Source organism: Neoarius graeffei, chromosome 8 (assembly GCF_027579695.1).
Source record: "Neoarius graeffei isolate fNeoGra1 chromosome 8, fNeoGra1.pri, whole genome shotgun sequence".
Lineage (NCBI taxonomy): Eukaryota > Metazoa > Chordata > Actinopteri > Siluriformes > Ariidae > Neoarius > Neoarius graeffei.
The window spans coordinates 88322689-88343572 of record NC_083576.1 but is presented as its reverse complement, the minus strand read 5'-3'; the positions used below and the strand labels follow the sequence as shown (position 1 = coordinate 88343572).

At 42.7% G+C, this 20884-nt stretch overlaps 1 protein-coding gene across 2 annotated transcripts in view; it reads right to left on the bottom strand.

Moving 5' to 3' along the window:
• LOC132891016 (cytochrome P450 2D20-like) overlaps window positions 1–10558 on the bottom strand; it is a 29063-nt gene extending 18505 nt beyond the window's left edge. For both annotated transcript variants that reach the window (XM_060928454.1, XM_060928455.1), the window contains exon 1: window positions 10505–10558. In XM_060928454.1, the coding sequence (XP_060784437.1) occupies window positions 10505–10534 (30 nt within the window). In that variant the 5' untranslated portion in view covers window positions 10535–10558. The remainder of the gene's footprint in view (window positions 1–10504) is intronic.
• Between the last annotated feature and the right edge of the window lie 10326 nt (window positions 10559–20884).

Below are 20884 nucleotides of genomic sequence, written 5' to 3'. Positions count from 1 at the left end.
AGGTGCTTTGTTGTCAACGCTTTACAGTTGGTTTGAAAAGTTGTAGAAGTTGAGAGCCATCTGCTGATTAGCGTAGTTTTTCCGGTGCAAGTTTGGTCAGTGCAATCCAATCAGTTGAGGAGGGGAGGGACAGTATGAGAGGAAAAGGTGTCGGCTAGCGCTGTTGTGTTTGTGTGTGACTGCTTGCCTGTGAGGCTGTTTGAATGTAGTTGGACTTGATGAGAGTTTTGTTTAGCCGGTGCAGCTGTGTGTGTGTGTGTGTGTGTGTGTGTGTGTGAGAGAGAGAGAGCCTGTGATTGCATGCTGCAATTAGGAGCAATCTGTCTGTCTCCCCATGTTTTGCTGAATAATGTTATAAATGCAATCACTTATTACAATAATATGGAGCTTAACCCAGCCATGTATCAATTATTTTAAGGTTTACATAAAAAAATCAGAGGGCTGTGAATCAGATGGGATTTGCCATTATTCACCCTAAAATTGCTTAGAATGCAGAAATACAAAATCTTATGGGGGACTTTGCACAGTTCTGTTTAATAACATAAAACATTCATTATCTCTGTTGTTGGTTGTGTCTGAGTTTAAATATCTTTTGACAAGGCCCTCCAACTGTGTGAGTGTGTGTGTGTGAATACGTTGATGGGTATTAACAGTTATTCGACCTTTCTCAAATTTAACAGAAAATGCTGCTGCGTGTCTCATTTGGTGGAGTGCAGAAGTACATCAAGATGCCTGAACTGACGTTTGGTGATTTCTTGAGAGAAGGTTAGGCAGCTGGGCCATAGAAGGTTCACGCTGCACGCTGCATGCTGCACACTACACGCTACACGCGTGTAAAGAAAAGTGGACAAACGTAGCATGACTTGCTCTGGGCCATAGAACGGCGTTCACGTTGCACGCTGCACGCTGCACACTTCACGCGTGAAGTGTGAAATGAACATGCACACTTTTTTTCTAGGCGTGAAGATGGAAATTCCCGTCAATGCATGCGGTCACCGCCGCGCCAGCCAATCAGAACGGGTCTAGGGAGATAACTCTATGCTTTCAGGGGAAAACTTCAGAAAAAATATAATTGAATGGTATAATTGAAAAATAGTTCTTCATCGGGATTGTCAAGCAGATTATAGAATGTTCGGTGAAATTCACCACGGGTTTCTCTCAGAAGGAAGTGTTCTCGGCTCCAAATTCTGTTCCTTTTTCTCTTCCTCTGTCTCAGTAAAAGCAGAATGAGGCAATCGTCGTCATCCGAAGAGTCCATATTGTTGGTTACTCGGTCAAAGTAGAACAGACGCAACACGTGAACATCCAAGCATGAAGTTTAATGGCCCAGGGTCCGGTTCTTCACGTGAACGTGTAGCGTGTAGCGTGCAGCATGCAGCGTGCAGCGTGAACCTTCTATGGCCCAGCAGCCTTAGTCACATAATTTGGATTGAAAGTAGCTTAAAGTGTTCAAGTGGTGGCATACTGCAATTATTTCTCATCAGAACATTTTGTGCACTGTTTATTTTTTTACTCTAGTGAGTCTGAAATTTAACATCCCCGAAGACAGACGGTTGGACCTCAAAGTTTATGACCAGTCTAACACAGAGGTAGACTGTGAGGTTTTTGAGGAGCTCATAAAAGAGTTCCATGGACCTTTCCTAGTTTCATTGGCCAATGAAGCACCTGGTAATTGTTGCCTACTTGCATATGATTTTCACACACATCATTTAGGTGGAAGTGTTGAACTATGTAATAATTGTGTTAATATTTTCCAATGCTCAGGTAACCCTCAGTTCACATCATCTCCACGGTCTACTGCATCTGATGACACAGTGATCCTCAACTCCTCCCAGCTTGACCCAGCTGAGGAACCCATTGCAGCCCAAGGCAGTCAACCTAAAAGGCCTTGCCACATCAACTATGAAGCAAAAGCTGTGAGTGTGTGGGTGGATAGGGGGTTTAATTTGCATACGGTGCATCATGTTTGTTTCAGAATTACCAAGTGTTTTTCAAAATACATTACTGCACATGTTATCTTTTAGCTGATTGAAAAAATCCTGACTGCAAAGCCTGGAGGTGACCGTATCATGGAGGAGTATGCAAAAACAAAATCAATCACAGTTTCAACCAGAAGACGGCTCATCAACATACTTACCGCAGAAATGACGGAAACACATGGGTAAGTATGGGTCAAATGTGTTATCATGAGACATTTAAACATTATTGCAATTATTGTTTTGGTTATGTTGTTCAATGTTATCTAATAATGTTGATTATTGAATACACCAGGACCTCGCCGCCCCGGAGTGTGAAAGTGATGTATGCACAGGGGATTATCGCTCTGTTTCCATATCTTGAAGACCCATATTCACAGAATGGCTATGTAAGTAAAGGTTTTACGATATATTTGCCCTTCAAACTGTTGCTCGTATGAATGTATGTATACATCATACTGTGCATACATTATACATAGGAACACTACTACGATCCGGAAAATGGTTCAGGATACATTGCATGGCGGTTGAAGACCATTCAATGAAAAGCTTCAGAGGAAAGAGGTCCAGCAGGTAGATCTCCTAAAGGTAATATTTATCATGAGGGTGAATTATCAACTTGTGAAATGTGTTTAAAGGAGGATATAAAACTGTGTAGTTCTAAAGAGCAACAACAAAATTGTTTTGTTCTAAAGTTGGTGGGCCAGGCCATGGACGTACTAGACCCTTTACTGCCGAAGTCCTGACTGATGAGGAAGTGGAATCCGCTATCGCTGTGTTGAGACATTCTGCTGATGAGGAAACCATCCGTCAAAAGATGAAAATCACCTTCAGTTATCGCCACGCGATAGTCAATGATCCTGACAAATCAGCAGAGGTCTTCTCAGCTTTTCCACGGTTCCTGGACACACCAGGACTGGTAAGACATCTACATTCATTGAAGAGTGAGACGTATTGTAAAATGTAGCACAAGGTACCAACTCCAGTTGTCCTCCTTTTTCTTTTTTCTTTTTCAAATTACAGGTAGAGCAGGACTTCAGACTGATGTTTGGCGAGCAGACTGCCAATAAGTTCCTGGAGAGATGGCCTACCACTTTCAAAGCAAGAGTCATTAAGGAAAGCCATGGACTGGTCCCCTCCACAGACCTTCTTGATTTGATGCACAATGCTGAGACATCCACTGAAGTTGAAAATGGTAAGTCTTTGAATGTGGAGAAGTGTGTTGCTAAATATATTGAGGACGGTGGAAAATTATGGCTCAATGTTAACATGATACTTGTTGGCCTTTAGGCTGGGACAGTGACATGTCTGCCATCATACTGCTGCTACATCTGCTACCGCCATCCGCACAGGGATGAAAGAGGCCAGGGAAGATATCAGCATCTAATGCAGTAGATCACCTCATCAAATTCCAAAAGGTACACTAGACTAATATTTGATAATTAATCAACCCATCATCCATCCCACCACCCCTCCACCCTATCAACAACACTTCATACCCCATACATCACACCACCCCTCACCCCACCCTTGCCAACAACACCACATACCCTCAAACATCACCCCACTATCCCCCACCCCACCATTTAACACCACACCCTCTCAAACATCACACCACTGTACAGCCCACAGACACACCTCAAACACCACCTCACCTCACATTTATCACTCCCCCCCCCCCCCCCCCCCCAACCCACACACACACAGCCTCAAACATTAGTCCACTATCGAGCCCACGTCTTCAAACATTACTCCTCTACCCTTACACTTTCTAACATCATTTTACACCCGGTCACCCTCACTGTACTACCTCAGGCCAACACCACTCCACATCACACCCTCAAACCTGAGTCCACCTGAGTAATTCTATGCATGTGACATAACATTCTTAAATCCTTAAATTGTTTAGAGTTGAGAGTGATGTCAATTGTTGAGAGGGATGTTATTGTTCTAATAAATAGTGTTGTTGAATGTGTTTTGTCATAGACGGGAACAAGCCTGCAGCAGCATCTAGACAACATCACTCAAAGCCGTCAGCCCTACCTCCTTGCACAGGGACCCACAAAAAGCAGCATTCACTCCTTCATTGCCATCGATAAGCACGCACTTCCATGCCAAGCCACCACCTCAGTCGGAGCCCTGGATGAACTCTTCAGGGCCCACTTTGTCTTTGGTACATCTTACAGTCCTGTCTTGAACAACTTTTTCACTTTTCTCCAAACTTCCATTTACAACATTGACGTAGGGAAAACTAAGGAAACGCCAAGAATTGCAGAGTTGCGAGCTAGAATGGTGCGTTAGATTCAATTAAACAATGAGGTGCTTTCTTTGCAGTAATGATCTTGGTGAAGCAAACAATCTTGTAAAGCATCTCAAAGTAATACATGGGCTCTGTACGGGAAGGACTCTTTATCTTCAATGTGGCCAAGTGGGATGCTCACGTTTTTTCAATAGTTTTTCTGGTTTTAGGAAGCATCTGAACAAGTGCCATGTGAATAGTGCGTGTGATGTTATTGCTGATGCTGAACCACCACACTGTCAAAGTGTTTGGGATAGTGGTAATGCAAATCCAGCAGAAGAGCCATATGAGGCAGAGGTTGAGTCAGAGCCAGCATTATCCTCACAGCACCTTGTAAATAGTTGTGCCTCTGTCATTTCAGATCTAAAGGCAGCAGGTGTTGCCCAGTCTGTTGTTAATTCTGTTGTGACTTCTTTGGAGGATATTGTGCAGGACATTCATGAGCAGGCAAAAAAGTCAGTCATCCAGTGTGTATTTCGCGATCAAAGAGAAACTGAAACATGCAAAAATGTTGAGGAATGTCTTAACCAATTAGAGAATCCGTTTACAGCTCTTAATTCAGAATACAAACAGTCAAAATTGATGACCAGCAAGTGGGAAACTGTGGAACCAGTAGAGCTTGTAATTGGCTCAAGATTTGACTTGAGGCTGAACAAAAAGACAGGAACATATGACCAAGTAGTAGTTAAAGACACAGTTATGTATATTCCAATTTTATTGACATTAAAATCAATATTCAAAAGTGAACACGCCAGAGAAATGCTCAGAAGTCCACATATTAGTGATTCAAAACTCAGAGATATTTGTGACGGATCTTTCTTCAACACTCATCCTCTATTTTCATCAGAGAGACACACTATACAGATACAAATGTTTTATGACGACTTTGAGATTGCCAACCCCTTGGGTTCCAAGAGGGGAGTTCATAAAATGGGTGGAATCTATTTTACTTTGAGGAATTTCTCACCAAAGTGGAATTCCATTTTGGCCAATATACATCTTTGTGCCTTGTTTCATGCGGCGGATGTAAAGCGTTACAGTTTTAGTGCAGTTTTAGATCCTATTGTTCGTGATCTCAAACAGTTAGAGAGTGATGGCATTGATATTCCATTGTATGGTGGTTGTGTTTGTGGCAGTGTTATACAGGTCACTGGAGATAATTTAGGCCTAGATAGTTTGTTTGGTCTGGTTGAGAGTTTCAGTGCAAGGTATTGCTGTATGTTTAGCTGAAAAAGAGAACTTCCAAACTGAATTCCCTGAAGAGGCTCCAAAAATTGTGTTGCGCACCAAAGAGGCCCACAGTGCTCACTGCCAAGAAATGGCAAATAAGCCCTCTCTTCCTTATGTATTTGGTGTCAAGAGATCATGCTTACTGAATTCACTTACATATTTTCACACAACTGAGAACTACTCAGTTGATGTTATGCATGATCTGTTAGAAGGTGTCGTACAGTTTGAATTAAAGCAGCTGTTTTTGTATTTGGAAGAACATATTACACCGGCAGAACTGAATTTAAGAATATTAAGTTTTGATTATGGTTTCACCGAGAGATGTAATAGGCCAGTGGCTGTGAATTTAAGTGCAGAGTCTAATGATTTGGGACTAAACGCAATTCAGTCATGGTGCTTGCTGAGGAACGTTCCCCTTTTATTTGGAGATTTGGTAGCCTCTACAAACCAAAACTGGACCCTGCTTATTTTGTTATTACAGATAGTAAACATTGTATTCTCTCCGACGTTATCTCAAGGCCTGTGTGTGTTTTTGAAACATTTGATCGTTGAACATCACAAACTGTTTAAGGAGGTATATCCTCAGAAAAAACTTTTACCAAAGCACCATTTCCTGATACATTATCCTTGTTGCATTCAGAAAATAGGACCTGTACTCCATAGCTGGTGCATGCGTTATGAAGGTAAACACAATTTTTTCAAGAAACAGCTGAAGTCCTTTAAAAATGTCACAAAAACGTTGGCCAAAAAGCACCAAAATCATATGGCACACAAGTGGCGATCCTCAACAACCTTTATTCGCTTGGACATTGGTCCAGGAAAAAGTGTGCCTTTAAATATGATCAGTGGTGGTTCAGTGATTGCTATGCAGATGAAAATGTCCAATTGTGATAAGGTAATTAAAGTAACGTGGGCTAAGCACAATGGGTATGTATACCGCCGACACCTAGTCATTTGTGGTGAAGTTCTTAATGAAATGCCTCTGTTTTATCAGATTGAATCAGTTGTGATCATACAGGACAAACCGGTGCTGCTCACCATACCTTTATTTACAGTAGCTTTTCAAGAACATTTCTTTGCTTATGAAGTGACTCGGACAAAGCAAGATTTTGTTGCTTTTCATGTTGATGATCTTCCTTATCCAAGACCTTTTGATATACAAATGTCATGTGGAGAGAATGACACCACTATGTACATTGTCCCATATTGTTATCTCTGAGGAGTTATTAGGAAATAAATGGTGCTACAGTACTTTGATTGTCTGTATTGTCTTTTATTATAGCAGTTAAAAACATTACTATTTCAATAATATAAAATGAAATAAATATACACTATATAGTGTAATTTAAGAATGGAAACTACTCTATGTAGTGAAATAAATTTACTCTGGCAGTGTAAAGAGAAGTGTTTTTACACATTTCATTGTTAATTTTGACACAATATAGAGTCAGATTAACTCTGAAAATCTTACACTATCTATAGTGTTAAATATTTTTACACACCTCATTGTTAATTTTGTTACAAAATAGAGTAAAATTAACTCTAAAAATCTTACACTGGCTATAGAATAAATTTTACACTGATTTTGAGTGGGACCAAATGTTATCTGACAGAGTTAAATTCAACTCTTAAAGAGTAAAATTGACACTATGATTTTTACTGTGCAGGAAAAGGAAAATACTTGTATACTTAACTCGTACATAAAACATACGTAAACACTTACAACATGTTGTGATATTGTCCATTGTAAGTGCTGTACAAACTAAATGTGTTGAGTTACAAAATGTGTGTGAGTGAGAGAAAGTGTTACACTGATGTAACACATGACATAGATGAGGTGTAGTGCATGAGTGGTGTGTGAGAGAGAGAGAGAGAGAGAGAGAAAGTATGTGCACTGCATGTAGATATAGATGAGCTGTAGTCAGGGCCGGAGTGGGCCCTGTTTTCAGTCCGGGAGTTTAATTCACATTCAGGCCACTTTGAAATGGAGGAGGAATTTGAGTACATTAAAAAAGATAAAACAAATAACTGTTCTTTCACAATGCTTTTTATTTGGTTTAAATTCAGGTAGTGACAGTATGTTGTTCATCGTTCTCTGCATTACTTTAGGGTTAATAAAATTTCCATTACGCGGTAGTTTAATGACCACAAACGTAATGCAGAGACCGACGAACGATTTCATCTAGTATGAGACGGGGCTCCACTTAAAATTGGATGGTGTGTGGCCGCATGTCTAATCCGCATATACATTTATCTGTGTCACCAACATGTCCCAAAGTTCCTTAGTGAAAATATTTGAAAACACATCCAAAGGACATGCATCTTCAGAAATCGGCATCTTCGGCCCGGGTGTGGGAATGAACTTTTACGTCGGGGGCGAAATCCAGCTGACTGCCACTCCAAATAGCAAAGCAGCGAGTATGGCTGATTGTTTCGCGTTATTTAAGACGAATTACACAACACATTTTTAGTCACATAGTCTTAAAATAACGAAAGCACCCATCTCGCGTGCATTTGAACCAATGCTTATGCATTACATGCCGCATACGCCTCGAAAATAATGGCAAATCAACAATGCTGGGTACTCAGCAACCGGCAGATAAAGCGTGAGGGCGCATTAGGCAACTCAAAAATGGTTAAATGAAATGTAGGCTAAAGCAAGTGTTCGATTCTGCTTAGAATATTGGCATACGCGTACACCTCTTCTAAGTTATATATTTAACAGCAATTATTTAACATCAAATATGACTTCTAGGCCTATGTGTTCATAACCACAATATGCGCACGCCTGTGGAAATGCACGGTGTGACAGCGAGATGAAATAGGCTGGATGAGGAAATAACGCGCAACAGCACATTTGGGACCTGTTCATCTAAAATTGTTAATAACTGGGATGTAAAGCAATGTCCAGTTCTTCTTAGAATTAAGACATACACCACATCTATACCGTGTAAATTGCGAGATTTCACATGACATCAAAAAGCTGAATTGACATCGCAAACTATCGACACATTATAGGCCTAGCATAGACTGATAAAATCGACAAACAGGGTTATCATACTCCATATCTTTTGTAACCTACCAGCTGGTCTTGAGAACATATCTGTCAATTTGGCACATTTTGCTGCCACCCCACCTCCGTCCTTTTTTTAAGCTTCGCCCTTTCGGTTCCACCTGACCTCTTTCTGCCCTCCATCACTGACGCGCGCTGTTTCGCGCCAATGTTGTTTAAGTTCCCCGCAATACAGAGGAGGAGTCTTGGACCAAACCAACTGCAATAGAGGGGAGGGGAGAATTTCCTTATTTGGTAGCGCCTATTTAATCTGCTGCGATGCTGTCGGCGTCTGGCCTGCCATGTGAAAATGCAGAGTGCAGTTGAATTGATGATTAATGCAAGAATAAGATCAGTGACCAAAATTAGTGAAAATTATTTTCCCCATGCTCCAAGCAGGCCACCATTGATGGTTTGGGCCGGGGATGGTCCCGACTAAATATAGGGCCACCCCGGCATTGGCTGTAGTAGACAAATTGTGTGTGTGTGTGTGTGTGTGAGAGAGAGAGAGAGAGAGAGTGTATGTTCAGAGTGCATGAGTGTTGTGTGTGTTATATGTGAATATAGAAATGTAGTGCATGAGTGATGTGTGTGTGTGTAAGAGAGGATGTGTGTTGAGAGTGCATGAGTTGTATCTTATAGTGAGTGAGAGAAAGACAGTGTGTTAAGAGAGTGAAGTACGTGTTCATATATGAGTGAGAGAGAGAGAGTTAAGACAGTGCATGAGTGTTACATTTAAATATAAAAATTTAGTGCATGAGTTGTGTGTGTGTGTTGAGAGTGTATGAATGTTACATGTAAATATAGAAATGTAGTGCACAAATTGCGTGAGAGTGAGATAGTGTGTTAAGAGAGTGCATAAGTGTTGTGTATGAGTGAGTGTGTTACATGTACCGTAAATATAGAAATGTGGTGCATGAGTGGTGTGTGTGTGTGTGTGTGTGTGTGTGTGTGTGTGTGTGTGTGTGTGAGAGTGAGACAGACAGTGTGTTAAGAGAGTACATAAGTGTTGTGTATGAGTGGTGTGAGAGAGAGAGGGGTAGGGGGAGATCGAGTGTGTGTGTTGAGAGAGAGGGGTAGGGGGAGAGTGTGTGTTGAGGGAGAGGGGTGGGGGAGAGTGTGTGTTGAGAGAGAGGGGTAGGGGGAGAGTGTGTGTGTTGAGAGAATGCATGAGTGTTGTGTATGTATGAGTGTGACAATTATTAATCAATGTGTACTCCCACCAGTAACACACAACATCTCACACACATTAATATAAACATCACACAACATCTCTATATTTTCTCTCTGTCTATCTAGTATCTGTCTATGTGTGCACACAGCACAAATCCCACTGTAGCCGGATATCTATAAAGACGCATATTTATCTATATGGTTGCATTTACATGTAAACGAAGGTTTCAGTCACTGAAAATGGATACTTTTGAAAACCCTGGGCAGAGTGGAGATTTCTGGAAACTCGGGAGATTTCTGGAAACTCTGAATTGTCTGAGGACAGAATTGTAACTGTATGTCTACAAAGTGAGAAAACTTGAAGAGAGTATAAGAGATGAATAACTTACATCCCAAATTAATCGCACGTTCACGTAGTTAGTAGGTTGTTCTGTTGTCGGACAAGAGCATGACTATCTGATACCACCACCGTCACGACAACCTGCTCATCCACCTGCTGCTTGAACGCGGCAAATGTTTGTGTGCTACGGTAATATGCATCCCCGCAGAAACCAAATAGGCGGAACAAAAATCCAGAGGGCGGAACTAACATTTCGTGGGACATATTGGTTTTATAAATTTTATTGTCCGGCCCTGGGGTGGCCAGGGCAGGGCAAAGGCGTGCCCTGGGGTGGTCACGGCCCCCCCGGCCACCCCTTAGCTCCGCCCCTGCAAACCATTCATTAACTGCTTACACAAATGATCACATTTTTAACAGATAATATGAAATTGTACCTTCTCAAAGTCTTTCAGAGGATTTTTCATGTTAAAATGAAACAAGTTCCCGAATATAGGAATAGGTCGTGGTCCAGGAGGGAAGTTCTTGGGTCTCTGGATCCTGATGAAGAGGAAGAGGAGGCAGACACAAACAACAGCCAGAATCCAGGAACCCAGCATGATGACTGCTGTACTGCTGCTCTATACTCTTCAAACCTCTGGAATGACAGGTCCTTATAGCAAAGAGAGTTTGTTAATCATTTACAGAACAAGGCAGCACGGTGGTGTAGTGGTTGGCACTGTTGCCTCACAACAAGAAGGTTCTGGGTTTGACCCCAGTGGCCAATGGGGGCCTTTCTGTGTGGAGTTTGCAGATTAGATTAGATTAGATTAGATTAGATTAGATTAGATTAGATTAGATTAGATTAGATTAGATTAGATTAGATTAGATTAGATTAGATTCGATTCGATTCAACTTTCTCATTGCACATGTGACAGGCACAAAGCAACGAAATGTAGATTGCATCTAACCAGAAGTGCATAGCAGTAAATAACAAGTGTAATATACATAAATATAAATATACAGGAATTACAAGGTATGGAATGGTATAATGAAAGCGGCTAGAGATAATGAGAATGAGATGAGATATTTACAGTATGTTCAAAATGTGCAATATGAATGAATTATAGTGCAATAGTATGATATATCGATATTTGCAGTATACAAAACAGGGTATGAATAAACAGTAGTGCAAATAGTGATAGTACAGTGAAATCAGTTCAAGTAAATTCAGTTTGCTCGGGGGGGGTTGAGCATGTGTGTGTGGAGGGGGGGACCGTGGTGGGGTGGAGTTCAGCAGTGAGACAGCTGAAGGAAAAAAACTGTTCCTGAACCTGGTGGTTTTGGTCCGAAGACTCCTGTAGCACCTTCCAGAGGGCAGGAGAGTGAACAGTTTGTGTGCTGGATGGCAGGAGTCTTTATTGATGTTTATGGCTCCCCTGAGACATCGCTTCCTGTAGACATCCTCAATAGCAGGAAGTGAGGCTCCCACGACACGCTGGGCGATTTTCACCACCCTCTGCAGTGCTTTCTGGTCCGAGACAGAGCAGTTCCCATACCAGACTGTAATACAGTTGATTAGGATGCTCTCGATGGTACAGCAGTAGAAGTTCACCAGGATGTCTGAAGAGAGGTGGTTTATCTTCAGAGTCCTCAAGAAAAAGAGATGCTGGTGAGCCTTCTTGACCAAGTTGGAGCAGTTGGTTGTCCAGGTGAGGTCCTGCGAGATGTGGATCCCCAGGAATTTGAAGCTGGTCACATGCTCCACTGCTGCACCATTGATGTGGATGGGTGTGTGTGTCAGCATTCCTCCTGAAGTCCACGATGAGCTCCTTGGTCTTATTGGTGTTGAGCAGCAGGTTGTTCTCGCTGCACCACACAGCCAGGTGGTCCACCTCCTCCCTGTAGGCTGACTCATCATTGTCACTGATGAGGCTTATCACTGTGGTGTCATCAGCAAACTTGATGATGGTGTTAGTGTAATGTACAGGTCTGCAGTCATGAGTAAAAAGGGAGTAGAGGAACGGGCTCATCACACAGTCTTGTGGTATGCCGGTGTTTAGGATGAGGATGGAGGAGCAGTGATGGTCTAAACCGGGGTGCCAGGGTGAAATTGGTCAGGGGGCCAGATTGTTTTCAAGTGGGACCTCAGGGGGCCGCATTACCGGCGTGACAAGACCAAACACTAAACAAATAGACATACTATTTGATATCATTTATGAATATAAATATTATTTATAAATGTTTGTTTTTTTAAATAATAAAAAAACAACAAAATGGACAAGGACACATAAAAACACAACTAAACTGTAAATTACTTTGATCAGATTTATTGACAACTTGCACATAAAACCATGTCAATACACAGGCCTAATTAGGCCAATTAAAAAAGATGGCCCTAAGTAGCCCTAAAGAAGTCAAAAGATGTGCCAAGGTTAAGTACTCCACCAACAGGCCAAGTGACTAAATATTCACTAGAACTTAATAATAAAAAGACATAAATAAGATGGTACATTAACTTAAACAACTCCCACAAACTCCCACTCCCACAAACATACCCTCTCAATCATTACTTCACAGCACTATGTTACATGGGCAGACAAGCCAGCTACATTTTACATGTCGAAGCCAGAAGCCTTTTATTTTTCACCAGCTTGTCCACATTGGGGGACAGGCTCTGGGCCGTGGCTATTTTCATGACATCATTGAGATGTCCATGTGTCATACGATTGCGCATTTTCGATTTATTAATATTCATAACTGAAAATGCCTGCTCACATAAATATGTTGTCCCAAACATACAGAGTATTTTACCTGCAAATGCAGTGATAGTCGGGTACTCAGGTGGCAACGATTGGTAGAATGATTCAATACCAACAGATTTGTACATGTCCTTCAACCGCGTGCAGCATTGCAAGTCTATCAGTTCCATTTGCATTGCCTCGGGGACCTCGGAAGCATCCGTGGTGAATGGAGAGCCAAAAAACGCAAAGTCCTTTTCCATTTCAGTGAAAACCATGAATCGATTGGCAAACTCATGCATGAGACCGGAAAGCAAGTTTGCATACTTGTCCATGCTCTGATGACTGACAGACAGAGATTTCAAACAGGGGAAGTGGGCTGCATTGCGCTGACAGAGCTGTGCCTTCCATAATGCAAGTTTACGTTGAAACGCACGGACACCGTCGTAATACTCGGTAACGAGTTTGTTGCGACCTTGCATATTAACATTCAATAAGTTCAGGTGTTCGGTAATGTCCACTAAAAAGGCAAGGTCCCTGGTCCATTCGGTGTCGTCCAATTCCTCCACAGGCTTCCCTTTAGCCTGCATGAACTCGGCTATCTCTTTGCGCAATTTGTAGAACCGTTTGAGCACTGCGCCTCGGCTCAACCAACGCACATCGGTGTGATAGGGAAGGCCCTGGTGGATGTCATTTTCAGATAAAAATGCATCGAATTGCCGGTGGTTGAGCCCTCTCGCTCTGATAAAATTGACAGTGGCAATATAATTTAAAATTTAAACAGTCTGTGGCGCGAATTGGACCGATGCAAATGGCAGGGCCATCAGGCAAATCTCCGCCTCTGACGTCAATGCGATCGGCAGTGAAAGACAGGTAATTGTTCTGTAATAATTGTTCGATGGGGTGCGGCAGACATTGATGGCTCTCTGCCGGCCGAACGATAAGAGGGCCATCAGCAAGGGGGCCGGATTAGATGTTCATTCGGGCCGGATCCGGCCCGCAGGCCGCCACCATGGCACCAGTGGTCTAAACGAACATGTTGGGGCCTGTTGGTTAGAAAATCCAACAATCAATTGCAGATGGGAGCACTGATGCCCAGATCTGTGAGTTTGGTGATGAGCTTAGAGGGGATGACAGTGTTAAATGCTGAACTGAAGTCTATGAACAGCATTCTGGCAAATGTGTTTGCCATTATCCAGGTGTGAGAGGACAGAGTGTAGGGCTATGGAGACTGCATCTTCTGTGCTCCTGTTCTTGCAGTAGGCAAATTGGTGGGGGTCCAGGGTGGGGGGAAGACAGGATTTGAGATGTGCTAGGACCAGCTGCTCTAAACACTTTGTAATGATGGGGGTGAGTGCTACTGGACGGTAGTCATTGAAACATGCTGGAGTGTAGTGTTTTGGTAGTGGCATGATGGAGGTAGTCTTGAAGCAGGTTGGAACAACAGCATGGGCCAAAGACATGTTGAATAAGTTTGTCAGGACCCCCGCCAGCTCCTCAGCACATGCTCTGAGCACACATCCAGGGATGCCATCAGGGCCTGCAGCTTTATGTGGACTGATCCTGCTCAGCACTGCTTTGACATCAGTGGGGGAGAGTGTTAGGGGTTGGTGGTCTGTAGTCAGCCTTGCCCTGGATGCAGACTCCTGGTTGTCCTTCTCAGAGCGAGCATAGAAATTGTTGAGCTCGTTGAGAAAGGAGATATCAGAGGATGGGAGGGAAGGGTTGTTGGACTTGTAGTCGCTGATGACCTGAATGCCTTGCCACATACGTCGGGGGTTGGAGTTGGAGAAATGGTCCTCAACTTTCTGTTTCTAGCAGTGCTTGGCCTTCCTGATGCCACACTTCAGGTCAGCTCTGGCTGTACTGTAGGCTTGTACATCTCCTGATCTGAAGGCAGTGTTGCAGGCTTTCAGCAGTAGACGGACATCTCTGTTCATCCAGGGTTTCTGATTTGGGTACAAGGTGATCAATTTCTGGGTGGTGACGCTGTCTCTGGTGGTGGTGATGTAGTCCAGTACAGAGGAAGCGTAGCTCTCAATTGCCGCTTTTCCACTACCAACGCGGCTGAGCCGTGCCGTGCTGAGTCGGGCTGAGTCGAGCCGAGTCGAGCCGAGTGGGGCTGTTGGAGTTGCATTTCGACTACAACCGCGCTGAACCGTGTTGGCTGGAAGTGGGTGGACACATTGGGTGGAGTTAGCGAAAGTGGGTGGACGTCAGGTGATGTCGTTATGCGGCGCAAACAGTGACATCAGTGACCTTTTAAGCGGTAGTCTCACAACCCGGATAGTAAACAATAAACATGGAGGACATGGAGTCGTTAGTGTTGCTGGTCTTGGTGCTGTGGCTTGTTGTCACCGACAACGCCAACAGATACTGGCAAGAGCGTATAGATGAGGCGAGGCGCATAAGGCTTCATATTTCTCGTAATTCGTAATTCTTCTTCCGGGTTTACGGTGTTTACAGATCTCAGCGTGCTCGCGGGGCGTGTGTGGGCATGTGAGGACACTCCTCCTCACCAATCAGCGCGCAGGGGAGTGTCTCCTCACGCCCCTAGCCCCACTCGGCTCGGTTTGGCTCGCTTCAGCCCCACTCCAAAACCGTGCGAGATTTGGGGGCTAAGCAGGGCTGAAGCGAGCTGAGTCGTGCTGTTTTTGGATAGTCGAAACGCGAGCCGTGTCGGGCTGAAGTGAGCTGAAGCGAGCTGAAGTGAGCTGAAAAAGGGTAGTGGAAAAGGGCCAAATGTCTGTGTGGGAGTGACAGGTTGCTTGAATGGCAAACATATTCCAGTCTGTGTGTTTGAATTGGTCCTGCAGCACAGAGTCTGTCCCTTCTGGCCACACTTTTATTGTCTTCATGATGGGTTTCAAATGTTGGATGAGTGGTGAGTACGTAGGGGTGAGAAACAGAGAAAGGTGATCTGATTGTCCTATATGGGGGAGGGGTGTAACTTATGTTGGAGTAAACATGGTCCAGTGTCTTATTTCCTCTTATGTGGCAGGTAATATGTTGATGCAGTCTGGGAAGTACTGTCTTCAAGTTGGAGTGATTAAAGTCACCCGCAAAAATAAAGGCAGCCTCTGGGTGCATTTCCTACTGTTTGCTAATGGCTGCATGCAATTCTCCCATTGCAAGCTTATCATTAACATCTGGTGGTGTATATACAGCAGTAACTATAACTGATGTGAGTTCTCTTGGGGGGCAGCACGGTGGTGTAGTGGTTAGCGCTGTCGCCTCACAGCAAGAAGGTCCTGGGTTCGAGCCCTGGGGCCCGCGAGGGCCTTTCTGTGCAGAGTTTGCATGTTCTCCCCGTGTCCGCATGGGTTTCCTCCAGGTGCTCCGGTTTCCCCCACAGTCCAAAGACATGCAGGTTAGGTTAACTGGTGACTCTAAATTGACCGTAGGTGTGAATGTGAGTGTGAATGGTTGTCTGTGTCTATGTGTCAGCCCTGTGATGACCTGGCGACTTGTCCAGCGTGTACCCCGCCTTTCGCCGGTAGTCAGCTGGGATAGGCTCCAGCTTGCCTGTGACCCTGTAGAACAGGATAAAGCGGCTAGAGATAATGAGATAAGATGAGATGAGTTCTCTTGGGAGATAAAAAGGTCTACATTTAACCATGAGAAACTCCACATTAGGTGAGCAGTGTCTCTTGGCAATAACAGAGTTTGTACACCAAGCTCTCATCTCATCTCATTATCTCTAGCCGCTTTATCCTGTTCTACAGGGTCGCAGGCAAGCTGGAGCCTATCCCAGCTGACTACGGGCGAAAGGCGGGGTACACCCTGGGCAAGTCGCCAGGTCATCACAGGGCTGACACATAGACACAGACAACCATTCACACTCACATTCACACCTACAGTCAATTTAGAGTCACCAGTTAACCTAACCTGCATGTCTTTGGACTGTGGGGGAAACCGGAGCACCTGGAGGAAACCCATGCGGACACCCATGCGGACACGCGAACATGCAAACCCCGCACAGGCCCTCACCGGCCCCAGGGCTCGAACTCGGACCTTCTTGCTGTGAGGCGACAGCGCTAACCACTACACCACAGTGCCGCCCAGAAATAAGTATTTTCAACAAAAACATGTGCCACTATTATTGGCACCCCTGCTTTTAATACTTTGTACAACCTCCTTTGGCAGTAAAACAGCACAGAGTTTCACCTACAACATTTTATAAGGTTGGAGATACAGAGCAGGGCATCTCAGAGAATTCCTCTTTACACAATCTCTCCAGATCATCCAGGGTCCTCGGCCCTATCTTGTGCTCTCTCCTCTTCAGCTTAGCCCACAGGTTTTCACTATATAGGGTTCAGCTCAGGGGACTGAGATGGCCATGGCAGAAGCTTCATTCTGTGCTCAGTGAACCATTTTTGTGTTGATTTGGACATCAGATCATTATCCTGCTAGAAGATCCAATTACAACTCAGTTTTAGTTTCACCCAGATTCTGATTTAAAATGTCTTAGTATTTCATGGAGTTCATGATGCCATGCCCTAACAAGGTTTCCAGGGTCTTTGGAGGAAAAACAGCCCTTCTGAAGGCCCTGGAATCCTTGGAGGCCTGGAACCACCATATTTTACAGGTGGTATTGGGTTCTTTTCATTATAGCCATTCTTCTTTTTTTACACCAAACCCACCACGAGTGTTTATCGCCAAAAAGCTCCATTTCTCTTACCATAGAACATGATTCAATTGAAAGTTGTAGTGGTGTTTCACAAACTTCAGGTGCTTATGTTTGTGGTTAAATGACAGAAAAGGCTTTTTTCTGGAGTCTGATGGTGGTTTTGGAGACTTGGAAACCCCAAGATTTAACTTCACTAACAGTGATCCTTGAGGATTTCTTTTTGGCTCTCTTACCCTCCTCCTCACTGTACGTGGGGGCAAAATAAACTCAGGTCCTCTTCCAGGCGAATTTGTAACAGTTCCAGTTGGTGTCTACTTTTTATTATTCTATCCATCATCTGTAGCCGCTTATCCTGTCCTACAGGGTCGCAGGCAAGCTGGAGCCTATCCCAGCTGACTATGGGCAAGAGGCGGGGTACACCCTGGACAAGTCGCCAGGTCATCGCAGGGCACTTATTATTATTATTATTATTATTGGGGCGGCATGGTGTAGTTGGTTAGCGCTGTCGCCTCACAGCAAGAAGGTCCGGGTTCGAGCCCCATGGCCGCCGAAGGCCTTTCTGTGCGGAGTTTGCATGTTGCAGAGTCCATGTGGGTTTCCTCCGGGTGCTCCGGTTTCCCCCACAGTCCAAAGACATGCAGGTTAGGTTAACTGGTGACTCTAAATTGACCGTAGGTGTGAATGTGAGTGTGAATGGTTGTCTGTGTCTATGTGTCAGCCTTGTGATGACCTGGAGACTTGTCCAGGGTGTACCCCGCCTTTCGCCCGTAGTCAGCTGGGATAAGCTCCAGCTTGCCTGCAACCCTGTAGAACAGGATAAAGCAGCTAGAGATAATGAGATGAGATTATTATTATTATTATTATTATTTCATCTCATCTCATTATCTCTAGCCGCTTTATCCTGTTCTACAGGGTCGCAGGCAAGCTGGAGCCTATCCCAGCTGACTACGGGTGAAAGGCAGGGTACACCCTGGACAAGTCGCCAGGTCATCACAGGGCATTATTATTATTATTATTATTATTATTATTATTATTATTATTATTATTTCTCTAACAGTAGAAATGGACATTTTCAAGCGAATAGCTTATGAAAGTCAACAAACTTCTCCCTCATTTGGTTTGTGTGTTCACTTATCGTTCCCTTGTTGATGAATGACAAATGGAATTTGGCCTCTGTCACCTCATATGTACAGCCAATAAACCAGGATGTCCAGGGGTTAAATTGGGATTGGTTATGTGGGGGGGCTCTGCCTCGTACCCACCCCTGCCCCCGCCGCCCTGCCCCAATATACTTTTTGGAAAATAACCCTTTAATTTGATAACCATATCATATTGCACAGAGATATACACCTTATCTGTGTGTTGTAGGCCTATGTGTGTCTTGTAGTGCCCCCCTACACATTATGGCAGTTTGAATGTAGATTGGTTGGCCAATGTAACAGATTGTACAGGTTGTTGTACATTAGTTTGAAGGAAATGATTAGTGGGGGGTCTGGGGGTCCTCCCCCAGAAGTTTTTTATTATCATACATGTTATTTGCTGAATTCTGGTGCATTTTAATAAGTTGTTAGCTGACTTTACAGAGGTAGGTTGAGCAATATCATGTTAAATCTTGTCACATGCCTACAGGTGAAAAATGTGAAGGAGAAATGTTCAGTGAGAAAATTTGAAGGCTTGCACAATCTTAAACCAAAACAGTTGATTTATTTTGGAGGATAAATGTTAAATATGCCAAAACACTGTCAGTCAAATTGTCAATCAAATATATTCATGCAGTGAATGCAACCAAATACAAACAACACTATAACATTGGAAGCATTTATTATTATTGTTATTATTATGTATTAAATTATTTATTTGGCATGTGGTGCTTTTTGTATTGTCTAGAACATACATAAGATGAGCATATTATAGCAGCAAAATAGAAGCACAATCATTTGAATGCAGCAAAACTTTTGCTGCATTCAAATGATTGTGCTTCTATTTTGCTGCTATAATATGCTCATCTTATGTATGTTCTAGACAATACAAAAAGCACCACATGCCAAATAAATAACTGAATACATAATAATAACAATAATAATTACACTAATAATACACTAATAATACTAACAATAAATAATAATAAATTAACATTAAATTAAATATTAACAATAAATAATAAAACACTAATAATATTAACAATACAGTGAACATAATCATTATCATATTTTTTATTATTAAAAACAAAATATCAAATAATACTGAAGAGGGGAAAAATAATACTGATCTAAATATGTTGTGTTTTTATTTTTAGACAGTATGTGTTTTGCTAAACACATACTGTCTAAAAATAAAAACATTTTTAGATCAGTATTATTTTTTCCCCTCTTCAGAATTATTTGATATTTTGTTTTTAATAATAAAAAATATGATAATGATTATGTTCACTGTATTGTTAATATTATTAGTAGTAGTTGTAACAGCAGTAGAAGTACGTGACTATTTTGTAGCGCACTATCACTTCCAGAAAAAATTCTGATAAGCAATGAAAGCAGAATTTATGCATAGTAAACAAGATAGGCTAGCTACTTCATTAAATCCCGATGGATTAGGATCGTATGCAGGTAAAAGGGGAGACGGTGTACGGAGAAAATTATAAACAAGTCACAACGCTGAAACACAAGCCCAAAAACCCGCAAACCATGACTTCTGATTTTTTTTTTAAAGCGAGCTCACAAAAAAAGAAACCCCAAAGTCGCTTATAAAAAGCGGAATTGGCAACCCACGCAGTGTTCCAGAAACCAGAATCTCTGATCGCAAGTTCTGTTCTAAATAGCTTTGACAGGTCGTCTTGTTATCAGGAAAACTATGATCTATCTCATAAAAGTCATGGGTTGATTGATTAATAAAACGATATTTAATTATTCAGAACTGAAAATCGTGAAAAGGGTTTGTTGCTTTTGATGTGTGCGTGATCATATGCCATCCGCTCCGAGCTTATGTGCCGGGGCTCAGCCCCGGACAGCCCCGGCCCAATTTAAACCCTGAGGATGTCATAGATTACAGCTTAAAAGTTCCTGTACTCTCCAAACAACTCAAAGACGTTCAACTTAAATGGGAAACATGCTTCAGTTACATTGTTTTCACTATAAGTTCCAGAGGTACCAATAATGGTGGCACATGTGTTTTTGTTGAAAATAAGTATTTCTTGATGAGGAATTTGTTTTTCTCATTATTTCACTGAGATGAAGCAACTTCACCAAAAGGTGGATTTTTTGTAACCTTTTACTTTTTTAAACAAATTTTTAGGAAGGGTGCCAATTATTATAGAGGGCACTGTATATTTGCATTGGTTACATAACAAGCCTTGGGTTAAATCAGTAATCAGGACAGAGTCCCATTTCATTGCCATCTTTGTCATTTTGTAGTAAATGAGGACACTATACCATAGTTTTGTTTACTGAGTATTTGATGTGCTCTATTTT